Genomic DNA, 24,194 nt, shown 5'->3' on the forward strand with positions numbered 1-24,194 from the left:
ACTGTTTAACATGTTTAATTTGATTTAAATGAGTTTATATAAAACATGTATAGAAGTATATAAGAACTATATTTGATCGTCTATAGAACTGTTTTTTCATACACGAAAACTGTGTTTCTTTCATTCATTGCCACAGGGCAACATTGTGCAGTTAGACAACTTTTGTTAGGGCAGATCATGGAAGATGTGCTGGGATGAGCTTAAAGTCAATGTTTTCATTTCACTACTAATACGCCCAGGTAAGGAAAACTGGAACTGTTTATGGGCAGAAGGAACATGTTCAGGTAGTTGGGTCATTCCCTCTGACAATGAAGACAGTGAGTGCCATTAAACAACATATCTCACTTTGGGTTCTCATTGTGGAGCCTATTTCTTATATTTCTAGATTTTTTTGAAGACTAGCTTTGGCCCACTGACCAGGATATCTGCATCTGAAGGTTTGTTGTTGAAAAACTCTCCAATAGCACTTCCATTAGGGGCATGCCACTTCCAGGGCCCCCTCCATGTTTGTCCCTGTTCAATGTGCACTTCTTAGGTGCTTTCATATTTTGTTTGGTCCAAACTTTCAGATGTGAGAACACCATAAAGTGGGAATAAAATTGAGTCAGTGTATTCCAATAGTCCAATAGTACTCTGTGTTGAGGAAAATAGCATCTAAACAGTAAATATGAACCATCCTCCAACTTAGACCGACACAATATATAGTACCACAGCACAGAAAAAATGTCCCCCCACGAACAGAGGTACAAATTAGAACAAGCTTACCCAAGTTTACGTTACAATCACACTCCAACGGACATTACCATTTAGACTAAAGTTGCAGGTAAAATACTGTTTAGTCAGCTAAGCTAGCATGCTAATATTAGCAAACAAGCCCAGCACTTAGGCAGCTACTGAGAGCAACAAAATGTTATTTAAATAAACTGTACGATGTTGTTTAAAGGCTGCACTTTGTAGAAAACGTAGGGCTGAATGAAGCACACCTTGCATGCAGCTTTCAAAGGATGCGGCCACTGAATTGGGACACGGTGCTTTATATGTTGAAGATCCAATTCAGAATTGCAACTCCCCACTGTGATGTCACTGATGGCTTTCCACAGAAATGAGTGTTTAAAAAGTCAAGTTTCCATGCATAGTTGCATCGAACTTAACATTAGCAACTGTACAGAACTGAACTTCATGGCAGTTAATGTTACAACTGCAGCTCATTTGGAATACATTTGGAAAGTTTTCTTAATTTCAGTCGAATTTGCATCACTCAGTCTGACAACAATTCACTGAAAGAAAATCCTTTTCGTAAAAGAATCCCAAACGTACAGATATTGAGCTTAAAGACAGTCTTACAGTGCCGCAGCAGCCTTTAATACCATAGGCCTACCACCATTTCAACTAATTTCAACTTCAACTTTAATGTCAATCCACCATATGACATACAGACATACAGATAGATCGAAAAATTGTTTCTCACAGTCCCAAGATGTGAAAAATAAAAGGACAAAACAAGAAAAGTATAGATACATGTACAACAACAAAAAATTACACAGACAACAACTACAGTGACGTTTAACTGCAGTATTAAAAAAAAAAAAGTACAATCTAGTGCCTACACTGTGTCTGCTGTGGAAACCTTCAGGTTTCTGGGATCCACAATCTCCCAGGACCTTAAATCCAGCAACGGATGTACTTCCTGCAGCAGCTCAGGAAGCTCAACCTGCCCCAGGAGTTTGATGATCCAAATCTATTCAGCCACAATACGGTCTGTTCTCTGCACCTCCATCACCGTCTGGTTTGGCTCGGCCATCGAACAGGACAAGAACAGACTACAACGGACAGTCAGGACTGCAGAGAAAATCATCAGTGCCGACCTGCCCTCCATTCAGGACTCATACACATCGAGAGTCAGGAAACGGGCCGATAGCATCTCTGCAGATCCATCTCACCCTGGACACCCGCTGTTCCAGCTCCTCCCCTCTGGTAGGTGCTTACAAAGCACTGTGCACAAAAACCACCAGAAACAAGAACAGTTTTTATCGGCAGGCCTTCACTCTGTTAAACACTTAATATGTTCAATATGACTGGACCTTTTTGCACTACACCCAACTCCATCAGCATAATTTGCACTAGGTGCAATTGCACCATTGTTTTAGGTGTCTAGGTGTTCTTTCTTAATTTCTTTCTTTCTTAGCTGTATATACGTCTATTTATGTTTTATATGTCTATTTATGTCTGTCTGTTTTTTGGACACTGAGAGCTCAAGTTACAACCGGAGTCAAATTCCTTGTATGTGTTAACATACCTGGCCAATAAAGCCGATTCTGATTCTGAAATACGGGTCCATAGTGCAAAAGTTCAGACTTTATGGTGCAAGGGGGAGAGAGTTCAGTGTCCTGACAGCCTCATGGGCGAAGCTGTTCCTCAGTGGAGGAGCTCCCTGTGCTTGCGTGGGTTCTCTCCGGGTTCTCCGGCTTCCTCCCATCATCCAAAAACATGCACCTCACGGTTAGGCTAGTGGCAGCCTGCTGGTGAGAGCCCCCCTGCTGTAGTAAAGAAATTTCCCCTCGGGGATTAATAAAGTCCTCCCAGAAGGCAGGAGGCTGAAGAGGCTGTGTGAGGGACGGGTTGAGTCTCTCACGATGCTGACTGCTGTGCGGGTAAGGCGGGTGTTGTAGATGTCCCGGAGGGAGGGGAGTGCGGAACCAATGATCCTACCAGCTGCCTTCACTATGCGCTGCAGGGTCTTGTGGTTGGAGGCGGTGCAGCTCCCGTACCACACAGTGATGCAGCTCTCAATGGTACCTCGGTAGAAGAAGCACATGATAGGTGCCGGGGCTCCTGCTCTCTTTAATTTGCGGAGGAAGTAGAGGCGCTGCTGGGCTTCCTTGGCCAGTGATGAAGTGTTGTTTGTTTGTTTTCTGGTCAATGCATGTTAATGACTCGCATTACAAGGTCATATTTATTTGGATTTGCACATCCAAATGAAGCCTCTCCTTCCTCAATTGGTCTTCTTTGTGTTTCTCCTTGGCTTTTTGCTCATTTGCCCTGCTCTCCTCCTCAAGTCTTTCTTTCGTTTCCTTCTTTCTTTTCTTTTTCTTTTACTTCCAGAATGTTTCTTTCTCTGGACATTTTGGAAATGGATTTACTAAAGATGCTGTCTTTGGACATTGTAGTGCGGCAGTCAAATTGTTTAAACAACTGGCTCCTGGCTCTCACTTTGGGGAAGGCCTACTCTTTTGTCTTTAGTTTTTCAGTGGATTTTAGAGTGGCTGCTGTTTTTAGTTCAAGAAAAGATGATTAGTATACAGAAATGCATCGTATCAAATACTTATTTGAAACAGATGGATACAAGTGAGATACATACTTTCAGACTTGGAGCTTGCTCTTTTGGCTGAAGGCAAGTGTTTGGAGTCATTTGGGTGGGGCTCCTCTTTGACAGTTTCACGGTCTGATTTCTGCTTCCCAACCCAGTTGTTGTAGAGCACAGATTTAATTTTGTTCTGCTCCTGTCCCTTCAGCTCACAGGTCAGGCCCTTGAAGCTGGCCTCTTTATCCACTCTTCTTCCAAGACAAAGCTCAGCCTCCTCGCACCTCCTCTGCTCCAAATGTTATTGTTCTTACACAGCGTTCCTTTCTCCGTTCTCCATCTGCGTTTCCCTCACCTCTCTAAACCTCTCTCTCCACAAGCACGTTTGTTTGCTTGGAGTCTGTATGTTGTGTAAGTTTTTGTTTAAATTCTTCTAGAATCCTCACATTCAGAATTTTTTTTTTAAATGCAACATAGAAGTGAGGCAACAATGACTATCAGAAACTCAACCCCCCCCCCCCCTCCTTTATTGTCTTTTTGATGTAGCCATGTTAGCTTTATCAAGACAAGACAAGACTTGTCACTCTGAATGCACTGGATGTGTTTACAGTATGAAGATGGTAGTTAAAAAAAAATAGTGTCAAAAGAATTTCAAAAATGCTTCAACACATTTTGATTATCTGTAACTTCAAGAAATCGCTTGATGCAATCAAGCAATGCAACTGTAGCACAAGTCGTATGAGTAGAACTGTGGAATTATTGTGCCTGAGAAACTGAGAAGAAATTGCTTAAAGATGAGCAATAATATTACTAACCTTATTCCTCTTAAGTCCTGGAGGTAGGTATTCTGTCCCCAACTGTGAGTTACCGTTATCAATTAAGTTATCTTCGAGGGACCGACTCGCTTTATTATTACATTAAAACAAATCATTTCACTTACAAAAACTTGACTCAAAAGAATTCAAGTTTGAGACTGAGCAGATGCAAACAACAGGCTACACCACTAGAGAGCAGTAAACTACTGCTTCATATTGAAACCATGCTGACAACACTTGTGCATACTGCTCAGTTTAGAGACAGAGATGAAAACAATATCTCTATATCCAAATACACTTTTGGATTTCTTTAGAGCCCTTATTTTTAAAACCTGAATCGAAATTATTGGTTGTTTTTAGTCTTCATTGAATTGCATTTTAATGAATTCGCTTCAATTTAATTTACAGTGTAAAAATAATATGGAACATAGTAAAAATAGAAAAATAAAAATGTAGTCTCAAAGCATCATCATCGAAGGTCCCCTGCAGCCTAGATTTATAGCAGCATAACTAAGGGACGCCTGAGCCTGACTTAACTGTACCACCTATCAAGTAAGAACATTTTAAGCCTAATTTTAAAGGAGAGATAGTGTGTGCCTCCCAAAACCACACTGGGAGCTAGTTCTACAGAAAAGGAACCTGGAACTGAAAGTTTTGCGTTCCATTCTAGCCTCCACTCTGAGAGCAAAGTGCTCTATTAGGATGATACATGAGGTTGATTAGATATGATGGAGCCTGGTCACTAAAGGCCATGTGTGCAATGAGAAGGATTTTAATTAATGTTAATCTCTGATAAACAAATGAAACAGTTCAAAGTAAACAACATCCTCATCACTCTTGCCAAATCAGTGTGTCAGCATCTTTATTGGCACTTCAATAGGATCAGATCACCTGAACCAAAATAAAAGAAGGAAACCAGCCAAATACTGTAAATTTGTAACAATATAGCTGGCACATAATATCGTTGCAGTAACCTGCATTTTTGAAATATGTCAATTAACTCATTTACAAGGCAGCTGACAAAAATAGGCCACTTTAGTAAATACTTAAGAACGTCATCACCATAATTATCACCACATCATGAGACGAACACACAGACAAAAGGCTTGATAATAACACTTTGGAGCAGCTGCTGCCTCACGTCATCGGATTCTGCATGTGTAGTCTTCGTTAAAGCATGGGCAATAATAGTTTTCTACATTTCTCAGTTCAAGCTGATGATGCTATGCCATACTCTGTTTTTCTCTACCAACACATGTGGCATGCCATTGAACATAATCAGCTATTATATATTTTGGAAAATGGAGTCAACTGTTTCCTTAATTAAGGGAAGATATGGGAGATGGAAATGATTCTGGGTTACAGAGTATTCCCAAATTCTGTTCCAACTCTTGAAACTAGACTCCTCTCCCCTGAATACTCTACTTCAGTGGATTAATATATGTTTTGTTTTTTTCAAACTGAGAGGTATATATCACTTTTTCTGAAAATCAGAAAGATTTGGCCCTGGTTATTCTCACTACACCCATTAGATCTGTATGTCACAAAGACCTATGGATACATGTTTACATTCATTATCCATCTGTTGACGCTCATTCAGCTCAGTTTGGTGTGCAAACATTAGCGGTCCATTTCTGCTTCAGACTAATGATTCTTTGCAAACACCCACTGAATAATCCACCACCGCTTTCCACTAGGTGGCATTATGCATTTACCAAGTCCTCCTCTGGTTTCATTCATACATTGACTCAGCCAGACCTGTCTGCTTGAAGGTCTCAGCCACCTGCCTGGAGTGCTGCATCTTAGCTGACAGTGCCTCTAGAATTTCATTCTGGTCCACAGCCGTGGCTGTCCGGTAAATGAACGTCCCCATTGACTCCAGACCTCGCATACCTAGATTTACACCACAACCTGGGGGTGAGGAGAGGAGAGGAGAGGAAAGGAAAGGAAAGGAAAAGAAAAGAACGTGCGTCCAATAAAATCTCATTTATGCACACATTTAGGATAAGAAGACTTCATTTTGCACACAAATACTAAACTGTTGCCTTGGAGGCATAGTTATGGTCTAAAAGAAAAGAACACAGTGGTACACAAATACACATTGAGCGGCATTGAGACAAAACCAAATAAGCGTCAGCTGAAGGGCCGCTGAGTGCAGTAATGAGTCACACATCTATCAACACATTTTATGGACGCATAAAAAAAAAAGAACTTATCCTTTCCTTGCATCTGTCTTTCTTCCCATCTTGCTCTCTTTAAATGTCTCCTTGGTTTGAAGCCCTCTTTATTCTGCTAATAGTGATCTTTGATGTTATGTCTCACCTTCAGCATAACTTAAGAATAAAGGAGGTGGCACATATTGGCACGTATCCTTCCTATTTTTGGCAACACAATGACTGGTGTTTCATAGACATGTACCTGTGTCAAAATTGAGGACGCGTGCTGCCTCACCCTCCACGGTGACCGCCACATTGTCCCCCTCTATGTAAGCAGCGCTGATGCATCTGTGTGACAACTGAATCTCAAAGAGGCGGCGGCTGCACTGCATGTGGTGGAGCGTCACATCATTGAGACGAGGCTCTATGTCTGTCTTGTAGGCATTGAAGGACTGGTGGAAAATGTTCTTCATGATCTGGACAACAAAACAGAGGAAAAGTTTATTATGTCAAACATGGATTCACAATAGAACTAAGAGGCACCGCAGAAGCACCTGAGTTTAGAATGTGGCTTTACTTTTTAGCAAAAAGGAAAAAGAGTGAAGCTATATAAAAAAAACACCAAAAAAAACATTCTGGATCATGACTGGACTGCAGAGCATCTGGGGTGGTAAAAAAAAAAAAACCTGCCCTCAAAATTTTGAGAATATTAAGAAATGTAATAATATAATTGGATGTACAAAATACATGTAATGAGTTTACAATGAAAATCTGCAAAATTGTCAAGAATTGTGTTAAGATTAACGACTGGAAATATACTTACAAGCATTGATCCTATTGAGGAACATATATATCATTTTTATATTAACACTGATATGACTTATTAAGAGATGTATGGTGACTGATTCCAACTTGATTTAATTAATAGATGTGTTGATAGAAAATGAACGATTGTGATATAGAAATGAATGGGTTAAGTCAAGTAAAACTTCAGTTTATTAAATGCTTAATTTTGTCACATATGGTATGAATTATTTATCGTTTGGTTTTGAACTGTTCATTCAACAAAACAAGAGCGCATCTTGGAGCTCTGAGAAATTGTGCTTGCCACATTTCAGTTTTGTTTTGTTTGACATTTTATAGACGACACCATAATCATTAGTTGTTGCCCTAATTCCACCATTGACTTTTAATGGGCTTGTGATACTTTAAGACAATGTCCCGCTTTCAAAATAAAAGATTTTATTGCCTCTTTTCCTCCAGAGAAACTGTACCTTTTGTAAACTGAGGTGACTCATAAAAGAAAATCTATATAGACACGTGAAAAGTGTAGAAGGAATTTGTCCACTGATTGCTATGCCGTTGCATCAATTCTACACAACTGTGGGTATTGAGTGACAAGCCTTTCACGCTCTCTGTTTTCTTTCTGCTCAACTCTCCTCTTCTTTGACCCATGCTTGCACAGTCAACTGTTACCAAGTAACAGTGCATTTGAATGGCCACCCACATAGCAACAAGAGCCCCAAGGATGGTCTTGCTACGTACCTGTGTGCACTACACTACATGCTGTTGCTGCATGATCAAAATGGTCCTTGACATGAAAACCTAGAGACTTTAAGTAAAATACCAACTGAGAAGTTGTTGTAACAGTACTCACAGACTGCTGTTGAGTGCAGGAACGAAAATTTCTGTCCTCCATTTATTCACTGATGTGTAACAGCAGATTACAGATGGCCTCTCTACACACACACACATACACACCCACACACAAATGTGAGAGTTCTACTTTGTCCTTGCCCTCTTTCCCCATTTCTTCTTCTCATGCTCTTTCTGGCTCACGGACACTCAAGTACGTCCACAGACATAATCACTCTCGCACAAGCACTTATGCCCACAAACACACACACACACACACACACACACACACACACACACACACACACACACACACACACACACACACACACACACACACACACACACACACACACACACACACACACACACACCCTAATGGATTCAAATAATAGTGCATAAAAGGCTATTTGCAGAATGAAAGGTGAGAAATAAGTAGACAGGCAAGGCAGTCCTCCACTGTGGCCAGAGTTAATAATTGATCTGCCCTCTGCATTAATATGGGAATACAGCTGCATATTCTTCACACCTGGAGTCCACTAACATAACAGCGAACAATAAACAAAGCTCTGGAGCAGATTTGAACCAGAATGGAACCAGTTTCTTACAGAGGAGTTTGCTGTGTGCCTGAGGAAGCGAACCATCTTGGTGTCAGAGGCAGAGCAGACAAGGGCCATGTAGCGGTTTCTGAAGGTGCCATAGATCTTCAGGTGGAAGCCAGCCTTGGCTGTTGGGTTTCGGTGCTCTCGCAGGGCCTCCACTCCATAAGCAGACAGGTCGAAGTAGAGGCTGTGGGCACGGATTTCAGGAGTGGGCACCTGAAATTAAAAGAGACATAAAGCACGCCAAGTTCAAATCATTTCAGGTAGAATAACATGTGTAAGGACCAGTAATAACAATTAATGTTATATTTGATATAATAATTTGGACATTCACAATATATCTGCTTAGCAAGTCTAGTTCTTAACATGTATGCACACTATGATGTGCATGTCGAGGAAAGACACAGGACATTACCTATTATGTACAACATCTCTGCCTGTAGGGCTGTTGTCACTCGAGTGGAGATTAAGAATAGCTTGATTTTTATTCTGCTGTTCAATCTGGCAGTTACTCCCCATTTTCCCTCAAGGCAGAATTGATCAATTTTCTTTTCAATGACATAAAACAGCCAAGAGCAATCAAACAGCATTTAAGGCAAGCAATGGAGATAGGAATGGAGCAGAGCAGCGACTGGGAGGCGATAGAAAGGGACAGTAGGGACGACCAGGTCATATCCTGAGAGGTAAATTCAATCACTACAGGAAACAGCCGGAGAAAAAAAATCAGCCAATAAAAGGCAGCCACGCAGCCACTAAAGAGAACGTGATATGAATGGACATGGTGATATAAAACAGGAAGGGCGGATATGCTTGTATTCAGATATTAGTCAGATATTACCCTGGAAGCTTTTCACTTCTACATGTTTATTTCTTCTTTCAAACTAATCCTCTGTGTTGTTAGTGCAGATCAGCTATAATAAGATATCATATAAAGAGCAACCTTACATGCATATGAGTCAGTCTGCATGAATTGTACAAGTATCATCAATCACTAATATCTGGTGATCTGTGCAGGATCAGGAACTGACTACTGATTTAAACATAATTTGCATTTTGTCTCCACCTCAGTAGACCAGCAGGAATGTGATGTTTGCTTGTTGGATTGTCTGAACAATACCTCTTCCTTGCATATTACACATTTATAATCATATTGTCTTTTTTTTAATTTTTTTTTATATATCTTTATCTGCAGATTACATTAAAAAAAAAAAGAATGCCAAAGAAATAATTATTCAAATTGATTTTAGGGCATTTTTAGAGATGATTACTGTGTGGAAGTGTTACATATTTATCTGTTCAGCCATTTGTGAGTCTCATGGTAGCATCACTGAGTCATCATTCAAGGAACCATCTGCTTACGTAATGAAAAAAACCTTTGGTGTACTGTGCGAAAAACATTGCAGCTGATGTTTTGATATCTTAATTCATATTCACCTAGCAGGGAGCAGATTATGACTCTGTCCAGTGGGGCGTAATGAATCAAAAGCTTTGTCGTCATCATCACCTGCCTCAACAGCTGCCCTTATCAAATTCAACGAGTCAATCAAAATAGGGCCAGTGTTGGTGTTGACGAGATCCAACAGTCTGCTGAAATCTGGCTGTTTATGAGTCAGATATTGTGGTTAGCTGTTATTGGTAGGTCCACAGCACTTGTTTGCTCAGATCACACATTAGAAGGACCAAATTGACGTTCACTATAATATGCTTCCACTGCCTTCATTCTTTATACAAACAGCAACCTGTTGGTTATTACTGTCTCAGTGTGCACTCATGAGAAAACGCATCGTTCAGTGTTTGCGTAAGCTTATACAGATTGTGTGTGTGCGTGTGTGCGTGCACGCATGCGTGCGTGCGTGCATGTACCTGTCTCTGGTCCAATCTCTCTATAGTGGCATTAGCTCCATAGGCATGGCAGGACTCCACGGTGTAGTCAGAGCTGATCCCCAAAACAGAGCAGGAGTCGCCGCATGAACCGTCAGCCACCACAATCACACGTGGCCAGTTGTTGTGTGGAATCCGCCGCAGGTAATCCTCTGTGAACTACAACAACAAGAAGAAGTAAATATTGGAGTTTACAGCTAATTTGGCATGGGGATGAGGATAGCAAGCATTTTTTTACTTCATTGAAGTTGTGTATAAGTATTCTGTAAAGCAGTTAACTTGCAAGACATTAAGAGTCTCCAAAAATGTTAATTATTATGCAACATTAAGTGTTTCTATGTCATTGATATAGCCTGGTTAGGCCTTTTACAGGTTACTAGGACTGCAACTGATAGCTATTTTTTATTATTAATTAATCTGCTGGTTATTTTCTTACCTATTTATCATTTGATAGCTAACTACCTTCTTAAATACAGAATATGGCCTGTTACAATTTAAAAAGCTAGTTAAGCCTCTCAGTAGACAACCTCAAGGGATCCAGCTTACTGTCAAGTATGAGAAAGAGAAGCATCAAATTCTCACAAGTGGGCACTGGTAACAAGATAATATTTGACTTTTTGATAGAAAAAATTACTTCATGAATACAGAACAGACAGAAATCTTCATCAAGTCAATTGTTAAAGATCTACAGATGACAATATCAATATTTAAACTTTCTGAAAATATTACATTTTTTACATTTTTATTTAATTTAACTCACTTAAATCTGCTGATTCATCTGGAGATTCAATTAAATTGCAACTTTTATCTGGCCAACAGACTTGACTTCTTTCTCCACCACCTGTGGGCTCCACAAGTTTTGCTTGTTTTAGTAGCTTGTCTCGGAGAGATTTATTATTATGCCAGTGTATGGCCGCAGCTCAGTAAAACACTAGCTACTTGTGTGTTCACAGGAGAACAAAGAGCAGGCCAAAGCAAGCTGGGGACAGACTGACAGACTGAAGGAAAGAACAAAGGAGCTGTACAAGGGCTGTAATGGCTCAAAGCCTGAAAGATCTATGTTTAGTCCATACAGATTATGGAGAACAGGTGATTTAAAAGACCCATTTTGCAATTCCAGACCTTTGAAGCATTGACAGACTTGACAGGTTAAAAATAGCTGGTCATCAAACACGCTGTCCTGCCTAATCAAGAAGAAATAGCAAACTTGGCAGTGACTCTAAATTAAACTGAAGTTTGTTATGATCAAAGACCCTGTTGACATTGTCTTCCATCTTCCTAAGGTTGGTGAGTCACTGGATAGCAGGGAGGACAAAAGCTAGCAGGGAAGAGCTGCTGGCCAAAACCAGCAAGGAACATCAACTAATACACAGTCTAAGAGATTTAATTAAGTTTACTCTTGTTTGATGAGAAGTAGGAAAGAAAAACTTCAAAATGGAAACTGTCAAAACACCTACAGTGACACTCAGTCTTACTGGAGCAGTAATAAAGTCTAGGCTCTAGTTTCCAGCCATGACACAAATATTCACTGAACATTTAATCATTGTTTGCCCTCCCTGGGCACTGGCAGCCTCTCTTTCAGAAACTAGTGTGCAGTTTTTGTGTTAGTAGGTTATTTTGTGTCATAGAGGGTGGATGGGCTGGTATAAAATACAAATTCATAGCTATGTAAATTAGTTTAAATTATTTAATTTAACACGGATAGCATTTGTTATTTAATCATTGTGCACTGATTAAAATGTGTGGTGTTTTTGATGTTGTGTCATAAAATCAAGTGCCAGACACAAATTTCAGTTAATATGCATTTGGCTTGGAGATGCTCTTGTTAATCCGAGTAGAAATCTGTAAATAAATCCGTTGCAATCCAAATAGGATTGCGTTTTGAAATCCATTTTTATTTTTGATGCTATAATGCTGCATGTTTTGATGGGAATTTGTTTACTATAATTCTGTCATTTACTTTCTACTGGCCTAAAAACTGCAGAAGGGATTCTCCCCAGGTTTGAAGTCATCTTACATAACAGGTTATTTCAATTGAGGAGCAGCATTCAGTCTGACATTACACAATGTTGCGTGAGGAGAAGCTTTGGGAGAATTTACTGCATTATCTGTGGTGTGAATGAGCAAATTGACTGACAGAAAGTCAAATGTAAGGATGACAGCTCCGAAATAACGAACAATTACCAATGAATACAATTGTGTTTAGTGAGAAAAATAAGTTCCCAATGTTTCAGGGTGCTTTGAGCAAATGGGTCTGGAAAAACAAAAAGAATCATGAGGCTACAATATCACCGCTCAGGTTCACTCAAGAGCCTGAGAAGACTGAGCCTTCTGACTGGACAAAGGGACAAACATTTCTGTCACCATCACTGCTTATAATTTTCAGACGCCTGCTGGAGAGTAGGCTCACACCAAAGTCTTTTTTTTTTTACCACTGTCACTTTGGGAGGATTGGGTTTTGACAGCCTATAAAGGTATACAATCATCCCAACATGAGATAGTGTGATTCTTGGGAGGCTGTATTCTAGATAGGCTTTATGTAAACAAAGATTTATACAACAGATTTAAGTTATATAAGGTGTGGTTTAAATATATCCTCACAGGAGGATTATTAGGAGTCTAAATCTATCTGTCCATTACAGACTGTGAAAATCCTGATGGTGCTGTACTGTAAATTTGTTACACAGGGAGACCATAAGATCCATAATGGTTTGTCAAACTATAACTTGAAATCAGTAAAAACAAAAAGGGTATACCTTGGTACCCAGCTGTACTTTGACGTCCACCCTCCGTTTCTTCTGTTCCAGGATGCTCAGCAAATACTCCTGAAACACGCCTATTCTGGTGAAGAAATGCTCGTTGTGCCAGCAGCCCTCCATGTTATCAAAGTCCACCCCGAGTCCCAGCAGGAACTTCACGCTGCGGGGATCCAGGGCGATCTGCTGGGGTCGGCAGAGCAGGGCGGTCCGGTACCTCTCATCCAGCACGGTCAGTTTCAGCACCTTCCCGGAGCGGACAGCGACCAGCGCGGCCGTCAGCCCCACAGGTCCCGAACCCACGATGAGCACCGAGATTCTGGCCCGCCACTGTCTGAAGCCGTCCAGGCTCACTTTCACCACGACGTACAGGGCCACCGCCACCAAAGTGCTCAGAGCAGTGTCATAGGCGAGTCCCCGATACTTTTCCTCCGCGTTTTCCCCGATGCCACCAACTCCGCTATTTTCTGCCTGCAACCCGTCCATACCGCGAAGGGAATGTGTCGGTGTGCCGAGCTGGATCCTCTCCTGCTAATGAGCAGCTCGTCCTGTCATCCTCTGTATTCACGATAAGAGAGAAGCGGGCTTTGCATCCATGCCCACAGCCTGAGCAGCTGCGACTTGCCACATGCATCCTCTCCGCTCCCTCAGCTGATACTTGAGTCTTTGCAGCATGCCCTCTCTCTCTCTCTCTCTCTCTCTCTCTCTCTCTCTCTCTCTCTCTCTCTCTCTCTCTCTCCCCCTCTAGCCTGGAGTGAGGTGTGTGTCCAGAGAGCGTCAGCACAACATGAGCAGTTTAAAACGTATCAGCAGCTTTTATATGTCTAAAAATCAGTCACATTTCTGAAAGTGCTATGACTTCATAAAGTCGTTGGAAAACTCGCCGTGGGCATGTGAGTGTCCTCTCCCAAAACCCAAGAGATGCTGAAGAGTAAACCGCAGGGGCTGGACAGCATGCTTTGGTTTTACTCTGAGAAATTATTGATTTACTGTTGCTAAAACAAGAGGGGGCGATTCTCTCTCTCTCTCTTTCAACACACACACACACACACACACACACACACACACACACACACACACACACACACACACACACACACACACACACACACACACACACACAAACACACACAAGGCCATGCAGTCTGCAGCAGCAAATAACCCCAGAGGACTGATGACAACGTGAACAGACGCCTACTGCTATCTTCCAACATTAATGTTCCATTCAGGGAGGGAAGACAAGTTACAAAGGTGGTGACATATTTGATTGAATGATGAGAGTCAACTGTGTCAGTCAAATGTTGCAGGCAATTAAGAAAAAATATCAATTTTAGAGGAGATACTAGTGTACTGTATCGTAGGAAGCTCAACATGCCTTCTAATCTCTCCTGTATACCTCTGGGCCATGTCGTATTTCCTTTTTATTTGATCAGTTTAAAGAACCATAGCAGTCGCTGTCTACATGTAATGTTGTGGGCCTCCAATTCTTTCCTTTTCCTTTATCTCCTGTGAACTAAGCGCTGGCTATGAAGATATTTCACCATGGTAATGGCTCCTTAGAGGAGAATTTGGAAGAAAAGATGCCTTTCGGTGGCGCTGCTTCTGAAAATGGATGTATGATGGCACATTGAAAGCAGCAGAACTGAAATGAAATATGATGGACAAGAGATCTGTCCAAACCAGGTTGACATGGTTCATATAAACTCATTAAGAAATGACAAACAAAAAAAGTGAATAAACAAATTGATATTTATTACGGTTTGACAGCATTATCATCTCTCATCCAAATACTGCATCACTTTTGTTCCCTGAGTGACTCCAACACATCCCATTCATCGTATACTTTAACATTTTAACAAATGCTCTGACCTTTAAGCCCCTTTTGAGCCCAGCTAATAAAATGAACACATGGAAGGCGGTGATTACATCACTTCACTTAAGTGACTCCAGATTTTGCCAAAGATCCAGAGAGAAAGGGGAGAAGGGAGAAAGACAGAAGACAAACACAGAGAGAGACATATTGGTGTGACAGTGACACACTATACCTCCACCGGTAATTGGTTCCCACCTCTAGTCAGGTGCCTGGCAACGATCATAGTCCAGTCAGTCCAGATGAAAAGAGAAATGAAGCTGTAATTACAGTTGAAACCTGTAAGCTGGTAGGCAAGCACAGACATGGCCCTTCCAGGGCTACAAGGTAATGAAAGGAGAGTGGTCACCTGGAGATGAAATGATAAACTGAAATATTCCCTAATTACACATTAATGATGCAGAATAACATGAAAAAACAGATGGGTAAAGATGATTTGCCATGTAAACTATATTACAAATGTCAAATGTTCCCTGAACATACGGCATTCATGAAATTGATTTTTAATTAAAATGAGTGTAGTATCTCACCATAGCATAAGTACTTCCTACCACAATGTACCATGAAAATAATAAAGTAGAAAATGATTAAGCATCTAAACAACATTATTGCTTTGATTTGTACATTAGCATGCTAATATATGCAGTTACACAGGGGCGATGGAGATAATCCTTCCACGAAGCCATGGGGATTTGAATGTGTTAATGGGACTGAGTGAATGCCTCACACGTCCTACTCTAACAGTTCTATGCCTGAACAAATGGGCTCCAGATTAAAAAAAAAAAAATTATTTATTTTTTTAACAGCTTTCCCACATCTTGGAGCCAGTAATGGGGCTGCACATAGATCTGAGGTCATTAGACAATAAACAAGTTAGTCCCCCACATAAAGAATACAAACCCTCATTGTTGTCAGGGAATTCAGGCAGCATTAAATCACCATCTCCCCACACAGGGTCACCGCCATGAGAATGGGATGAGGCCACCTATTAGTTTGCAGTCTTTTGAATATTTGAATGGATTAAAGTGAAATGAGGAGGATGATCAAGAAACAATGACTTAACATAAATCAGAGCATCGTGTTTTGATGCCACGAAGAACATTTCACAAAGGACAGTGACAGAGCTGCTGCACAATTTATCAACGATAGGAACGGGGAAGTCCAACATGTTAGCTATGAATCTAATATGTTCCCTTCAGTAAGCAATTGTTTTTATGCTCAGCCTTCGCAGCCGTCCTGCACAATCTCTCCCCCACTGTGCTTTGTGCTTGTTCTACAAACCAAACATGTTTCTCTTACCGTCCACTGTGTCTGCATGTGTTTTGGGCTGATCAATTCGGCATCTGCCTGACTAACACCAACGTTTTTCTCACCAAACATGACTACATAAATGTTGCAGTGTTGGTTCAAGTATTCTACTTGTCCACTGGATATTTTAACAATCTGGTTTTCTTTAACTTTGAATATTAATTCAACAATTTTTTTTTCTCATCTCCTCCTAAAATTAATTATCCCCTCTTGGGTCAGACTACCGGTCTGGGAGATAACACAACTCCCCGGGTATGATAGGACACAAAGAAGTCTCTTGTTATTTTTAAAATGAACTGCAAACACTTTTCATTTGACCATCATTTTAAGTCCTTGGCAAACATCTCTGCTGACAGTGACGCATCAGATTAGACTGGACAAAAGCCAAAATATTCAGCTCACTTTATCTCAAGGACGGGTAGATAAAAACTTCCATGGATAAATGCAATGACTTCAGATAAAGTTATTTTTTTTATTTAAAATATTTTTCCACCTTAGCTGTTAAAAGGAAACTGTCATCTTTGCTGTCGACTAGATGTGGGTTCTGAAAGTGAGAAAGTTCCGAGGAAAATCAAGCACTATTTCACGGTATTTGCACTACCAACTGTCAACCTGCCCAGCTGCGTCTCCAAAGAGTGACGTGTTCAGAGCTGACAGACTGAAACGGTGGTGACGTGGGTTCAGGCAACCAAGAACATACTATCACCAAAAGGAGCACATCACATCACCATGGTTACTCAGTGTAATAAGGTCAGCGTATGACGCTCGATGTTACCGTCTTAGCAAAACTACTGGAAGGTTTCCATCAGCAATCAGTTTGATGCAAACCTAGTTTTATGTCTAAATCATGCTTTGGATTGCTGTCCAGTCATGCACATAAGAGGACACATTCCTTAATCATCTATTTATATCTAATAAGTACGTTCCTAATGAATTCGTAAGTAACACAGTGGGCAGTAAAGATTTTACTTAAGACAACTCTGGTGAGAGTCCTTTAGTTGAGATACTTTCTCCTCTGGAGAAAAACATTTTTTCATGACAAAACAAACTATGGTGACTAAAAATAGTCCCATTCAACAGTCCAGCTGCAGAGAAAAAAATCTTGATTATTACAGAATTTTTTTTATCTTGAAAGGGGAAATTGTTGTAGCACTTTACAAAAACTATCAATCCGGAGAGCTGGTACAATAAAAACACATTTTATTTTCTCACTGAGATGGTACAGCGAGACACTGACAACAAGTTACAACATTATGTCCTAAAAATATGTACATAGAAATGAATCTGTTGTGGTTACAGCATGTTAATAATTTGTGTAAGATCTCAGGAGTAATAAAATGTATACCACCTTGGTAAATAACATCCTGCCTGCCACAGCTTGGAAATAACTGAAAACTTATGTAAGCCGATATTAAAGAAATATCTTTTATATCCTAGAACCTCAGCAGTAAATAAACAATATAGAAAGATTTGGGGTGTTTTCTGCCACAACAATAGAAACCATAAATGAGCGGCTGTGAAAAATTCCTCTCTTTGTATTGTGATTCAATGGACCGGATAGCCATGGCCTAAGTCACAAATTAAAGAGCATTGTACTCCACACACTTTGATGGAACAGTTGTAAAGTGTTTCTGGCAGATCGTCATCAGCCTCTTCAGTCCCTGTAGAGAAAAATACAAATAAAACAAGGATAATTAACTGTGGATGAAATGTATAAAAAAAAAAAAAGGGCCAACTACATCTTATTTTTAGTTTAGGTCAGGTAGAATCTATCTTCCTAATAAATATGGGGTGTTGTAATTATTACCAGGCATGCCAAAGAGTTTGTTTCTTAAATCGACTCAACATTCATTTTAGAGCTTTTTTTTTTTTTTTTTAGACATACAGGCAAAATTGTAGTATTAATGAGTAATATAAAAACTATATTAAAATCTATTTGTAATATTTACAGCATTCCAGTAGATACATAGATGCAATAAAAAAAATTAATTATAATAATAAGAAATCTGAAGTATTTATTATATTAATAAACATTATACTAATATTAAACATTTTCTAATGATCTTGATTTTTTTTGGATGATTTATCACTGAGCATGGAACAATGTAGATATGTAACTGAGCAACATGTGTACATGATGTCCACTGATGATCATGATAAAGATATAACAGTGGTTATTAGATTGTAGCCTTCTTATGAAATTTAATGAGGGACACTGTCCTGAAAACAAATGCCAACCTAATAAAGATTTAGATGTCATTTGGAGGAAATCATCTCGGAGTCTCACCTGAATGTATTTTCTCTGCGTCTCGTCATTGAGAACGTGGGCCACATGTTTCGAGAAGATCTTTTCTCGTCCAGTACGGGCATGGATACCCACCATAGTCACACCAATAGGCCAGGGAGCGTTACCAATGGCCATCTGTAGATAGGCATCATTTGCCTGTAAGAAAGTTTGCAAGATTGTTAAACGTAGTAACTACAACAAGTAGTTCCAACCCAGCGATCTGATTGGTCAACTGTGCATGTGGAACGTGCTCAAATCAGCATAACAGGCACCCTGCTGATCACTAGAAATATCAGTCCGCCTTCTCTGTGGGAATATACAATTGGAATTGAAACTCATTTAATATGCAATAAAATGTTGTTTATACTTGTTATAGGCCCATTAAATGTGGCCCATCTGGTGAAATTGGGTCTCTTTTGGGACAAATTTGTTGCTCCGAGCACCCATACCATAACATCACCGACAGTCGAACACTTCAAATCCCAGCGGCGGCTAGCTTGACCAGCTGTTTTAACACATGACACGGTGCTGAAATCGTAAAAATACGAGTCCATCGATAAAAAAAATTTCATCGGGTACTTGCAAGATTGAGCGAGCTTAATAGTTTTGTGTTACTATGTGCTGTATTTATTCAGTTTGAGAAACGATCTCGAGAAAGGAATAAAACGGACTAGATCTCGTCTCTGTCGCTAGGTCGTTACTAAAGGGTCGGCCTACTTCCTGGAGTGGTAAACGCCGCATACATTACAGTCGCTTCTACTGACACGACTGATTGTTTCGCAGTTGTTAATATTGCCATGAAAATGGGAGATCACACTAACAAAAGGGTTTATATTTTGAGAGCGAATTGCACAAAATGAATACATTTTGATGACATATTTCATTTAGATGGTAGCTTGGTGTATAAACGCAACATTAAACTCGAGGGTGTAATATTGGTGCAAAGCACACGTTAAAGCACACCCTCTCGTTTAATATTGCTTAGTTCTGTCAGAGTGAATAATCATTTTATCCGATTAAACATTTGTGTGGAATGTTGTAGGGCTATAAATGTGTTTTGTAAAAGGTCTCAGTGACCTTTGGTCATCAAAATCTAATCAGAGTCCAACTAACCATTTGTACCAAATTTGAAGAAATTACATTGAGGCGTGTTTGCGATATTGTGTTCACGAGAAAAGGGATGGATGGGCGGACGACCCAAAAACGTGACGTGACCTGTGTGGAGGTATTAGATGACATTTACATACCTTGACATATTCTCTCTCCAACATAAATTTAATGATGTCTGTGATTGACTCTTTGATGTCAGCTGGTAAATTCTGAAAGAGATTAAAAATGAAATAAGACAAATTTAATTCACATGTAGATGAGCCGCGTATTGCAGCTTGTTTTAATCTCTCCACAAAACGTACCTTCTTCCTGAGCTTCCTAAAAAGAGGCTTGAGGTAAGACTCGGTCTGTGAGTGTGTTGCACTGGCCACCTTGCCCTGAACACCGCGCTTCACGTGGTCTTCTCGGCTGTTCAGATCTTTGGCCCAAACGCCAAGAAGAAACTAGAATCCAACAGGAAACGTGGCTTTTAAGAAAATGTGTCTGTGAACTGAACTGGTGACTATAACTAGTCAGATAATGATTTCTTGTTCTGGATAGAATGCATCACAGTACATAAAAAAACATAAATAACATCCTGTCATCAAACTAACAATGCATTCATCCATTCAACATCAAAACAATTCAACAGTGAATGAATAAAGAACAGAGCATGAAAAGCAGCAACAGTAGTGGTGTGAACATTCTTTATCCAACAGCTCCCTCTACATGAAAAGGTTGAACATGATTTTCTTGCCTTACCCTCAAGAATTTATCGATAACGTCCTGGTCTCCATCATCATCCCCTGTGCCCAGGGTTTTTCCAAGAGCCTAGGGAATAATTTCAATATTAAGAGGCAAAGAATTAACCCAAACATTGACTGACAAACATTTAAAAAGCATATTTAACATGAACCAAATTAATCAGATTTGGTATCTCTTTGATGCCGGTCAACTTTTGAATAACTATCTATCTAGCAAGAGTTCTCCCTGGCAAACTACAGTATACCTCAAGTTCTTCTATGGTGGTGTTTTCTTCATGCACTTTCAGGTCATGCTGTGTGTCCACTTCCCCCGCCTCTGTTCCTCCAACAATCTCATTCAGGTACTGCTGGTCGATCTTGTCCATGGCTGCTTTCAGGTCATTCCTCAAACCCTAGACACAGTAGCAAATATTATGACCAAGATGGTTTAAAAGTGTTGATCAACTGTTTTGACCTAAATATTTGAATATGACGACCACTTTAAACCCCATAAATTCCACCTTCGTTCACTCAAGAACACGTGATTAACTCTGGTGTTGAAATATAACTCAGCATCACTACTTCACAGACCTTGTCTAGAGCTTTGCGGAACAAAACAAGATGATTCTGTAAAAGGACAGCTCATATAAAAGTAATGCTTTGTGTACGTGAGTAGAAGGCACGTTAACACAAAGGTTGTAACAGTAGTGAATTTTCCAGAAGAGAGGTTCAGAGTGTGATTTTCTTTCTGAACATGGATGCTGCATGCTCTGTTCCACTCCCAGATACACTCAGTCCTACCTTGTTTACTTCTGGGGTGAGAATTTCAATTTTCCTGAGTCTCTGGAAGGCGTCATAATCCGACTCTCCAAACAATCGGATTGGTTCCCCTCGTTCTCTAAGCCGTCGAATAACCTACGCAAACAGAGCGATCAAAAGGCATATTTCACATGTAATACTGTATGGCAAGAAGGCCTAAAGAGCTGAAGTCATATATTGACTTACCTCCTGTCGTGACAGTGTCATCGGCAGCTTCTCTTCTGTCAGCTCCAGTTCTAACACTGGAGTAGCTGAAGTGGATGGTTCATCGTCCTCTGTTTTATCAATCTTCAGAACAACATGGATGGAACAGAAATATACTGACATTATCAAAGGGATGTGAAGGTAACATGGAGGTTTAGAATGTGATCATGTCAAAACACTGCTCTTTCTAGGCCCATGCAAATGAAACATATACAGCTGTGTTGAAGCATATACAATGTCTTCATAAGATGAGACCTCAGGATTGAAGAGGATGTGTGTCACTAATATGAGTTGAATCGCAAACATTCACATCCCCATGTGACCCGCAGCTCTTCTATAAAGACAAGTCACACAATAGCAGGAAAATAAATAGAATATTTCATATATTACGTAACTTTCATTTAGTGGAATTTGAATGCTGGCTGCAACACCTCAAGCCTAATCACAGAAAAAAACAAATTCAATATCTTCTGCAACGGGAAAACTCAGTATCATGCTGTCATGGGCACATGCATCCCAGCACTCTTAGATTGTGATTTAAAGAAGCACAATCTAAAAGAACAATTGGGAAACGGTGACAAAAAGCCTACCAAACAAACAATGGCTCTTGCTCAAATAAACATGTGTATTACATATGTATAAAAATAATAAGCTAAAAAGGTTTGATGTTTTATGGCTTGAACAAAGTAAAACAGAAATGCAATTTTCCATAGAGCAGCTGTTAGAAGGCAGTGCAAACCGGGGAACACTTAAAGTTGATTGAAATATTAAAGCTTCTGTCATAAATTATTTGCAAAATAAGAAGCACAGCTTCATAACAAAAAATATTTTATATTTCAGTCCAGCATCCCATGCTTTAATCCACATCGCAGCTGTGTCCCACTTTGGCTTGGTGGCTTCCTTTCCTTGTTTCCTAGCTTTCTGACAAATGATTATAACACATCACTGTGAGAGTGACTGTGACACATATATATATATATATAAAGCCAGAAATATTGACAATGGTGGAGTATTGTAATCAATTAAATCACATTTACTGACTCATAGAGTTGACTTCATCCAAGCATCTTATACCAAAACCTCCAGTCCTCATGGGGTCATTTGTAACAACCCGCACTGGAACATCAAGTTGTCTCCACCATGTTATTCTTGCTTTCATCCTCACAGGCTTACAGTAAGTGAACTCTCAGAAAGGGTGCCAAGGAAGAGGAAGCTTTCGGGACACAGTGTGTTTTATCCTTTTTTATCATGCATCCTGTTTTGCTACCTTCACTGTGCAATCCCATACCTGGCTCTCGGGAGTCTCTCTCTGCACCTACAGATGCAGGCAGCAGAGGCAGGTTGGGGAGAAACAGCACAGTAAACACAGACACAGACACTAATGTAAACCTGAGCATCAACACCTGATCTTACTTTGTTTTCTTGAGGAGAAAAAAAAGTTGAACTACACTATTATTTGAGCGTCATATTAAACACGAGATAAAAACTAAAGAAAGGCAGTGATTTGGATGGTTCTGAGCATGTTAGAGCGCGTGAGATATAGAGAGTGATGTTGACATCAACCTTATAGCCACATCTTTTGAAGTAGTCTTCTTGTTCCTTGCGTGCAAGATCAGACCTTTTAAAGAATTTCTTGGAGTCCTGCGAAGAGAGAGATAATTAGTTTAGCTTGTGTATCAAACGAGAAACAAACTCTTGTCTACATCACAATTGAAAAGATCAAACTGGTGGTGAAGCCCGAGGTGGCGTAACATCTCACGAGAAAGTCACCACATGCTATTTCTATATATTTTATATATTCAGTAGTTTAGCAGCATTTTTCTATCAGACTAACATGCAGTTGGCTCATTTTATTAGGTGGAAAGTTCTGTTAAAAACCAACACAGCTGAATACGACATTCCTGCAGTAAATTGCACAATTGTGAAGGCCACTATAACACAGTACATTTAAGCAGCAGCAGGAACTAAGTGTCTCTTTTAAGTGACAACACACCCAAACGTAAGCATGCAAACAAAGCTTGTTTCTCCCGATTCTAAGAATTCATCTTTTGCTGAATGTGGGCATATATATATATATATATATTGAGGGTATATATATCTCAATATGGGTAAGAAACGATCATAACAGCGTCGACTAAACTATAAGTTAACGCTGGCGAACCTAGTCAACATTTTAGCAACAGGGCTAAATCACCACGCGAATAAAAACAAGCAACTTAATCAGATACTTACGTCAATAAGCTGATTTTCTTCCAGGAGTTTCCTCTTTCTTGCGATCTCTGCTTTAAGTATATCCATCTCAGAACAGCAACATGGAATATTATTAGTCGGCTGTTGCGAATGATCACAAATAAGGCCACGAAGCTAACACGCTCACGCTTAAACCGGAAGTGGATCGGAGTACGGAAGTTCAGTTTAAAAACAATACGTGGGTTTATTTTATTTTGTTAATTGTTTCAAAATAAAATGATAAAAACAAAATGCAAGTAACTGACTCTTTATAATGACAACTAGGGTATTTAACACGAATAGAAAAAGGATATCAAAAAGTGAAAATGTTCTTCTTCTTGCCATATATTCATAATGTTATGGATATAGCCGACTATCACATATACAATAAACGTTATCAAACGATTACATTAATTAAATACAATCCTAAAGGATACACACAAAAAAAACCGTGACTGCAGTCAGCCCTACGGCTTCTCTCAAATCACTATAGACATTT

The 24,194-nt window shown here is 39.9% G+C and overlaps 2 protein-coding genes across 4 annotated transcripts; both read right to left on the reverse strand.

The window, feature by feature from the left end:
- Positions 1-4,961: 4,961 nt before the first annotated feature.
- On the reverse strand, positions 4,962-13,839 carry LOC138622908 (uncharacterized). 2 transcript variants are annotated; one of them, XM_069702060.1, is made up of 5 exons: positions 13,147-13,839; positions 10,373-10,549; positions 8,516-8,725; positions 6,568-6,748; positions 4,962-6,027 (listed from the first exon to the last, which is right to left on the reverse strand). In XM_069702060.1, the coding sequence occupies exons 1-5, from the start codon at positions 13,630-13,632 to the stop codon at positions 5,849-5,851; spliced, it is 1,233 nt and encodes a 410-aa protein (XP_069558161.1). In that variant the 5' UTR covers positions 13,633-13,839; the 3' UTR covers positions 4,962-5,848. The 2 variants fall into 2 exon arrangements, with proteins under 2 accessions (XP_069558161.1, XP_069558160.1); XM_069702059.1 differs by having other exon boundaries at positions 6,535-6,748; positions 13,147-13,837.
- A 3,668-nt stretch (positions 13,840-17,507) lies between these two features.
- On the reverse strand, positions 17,508-23,874 carry prpf18 (PRP18 pre-mRNA processing factor 18 homolog (yeast)). 2 transcript variants are annotated; one of them, XM_069702063.1, is made up of 11 exons: positions 23,699-23,874; positions 23,030-23,107; positions 22,755-22,781; positions 21,449-21,550; positions 21,245-21,358; positions 20,710-20,856; positions 20,463-20,531; positions 20,024-20,164; positions 19,859-19,930; positions 18,612-18,767; positions 17,508-17,985 (listed from the first exon to the last, which is right to left on the reverse strand). In XM_069702063.1, the coding sequence occupies exons 1-11, from the start codon at positions 23,762-23,764 to the stop codon at positions 17,905-17,907; spliced, it is 1,053 nt and encodes a 350-aa protein (XP_069558164.1). In that variant the 5' UTR covers positions 23,765-23,874; the 3' UTR covers positions 17,508-17,904. The 2 variants fall into 2 exon arrangements, with proteins under 2 accessions (XP_069558164.1, XP_069558165.1); XM_069702064.1 differs by lacking the exon at positions 22,755-22,781.
- Between the last annotated feature and the right edge of the window lie 320 nt (positions 23,875-24,194).

Source organism: Brachyistius frenatus, unplaced genomic scaffold (assembly GCF_029030835.1).
Source record: "Brachyistius frenatus isolate BFR_SWC_R1_liver_20210118 unplaced genomic scaffold, ASM2903083v1 Contig_39, whole genome shotgun sequence".
Lineage (NCBI taxonomy): Eukaryota > Metazoa > Chordata > Actinopteri > Embiotocidae > Brachyistius > Brachyistius frenatus.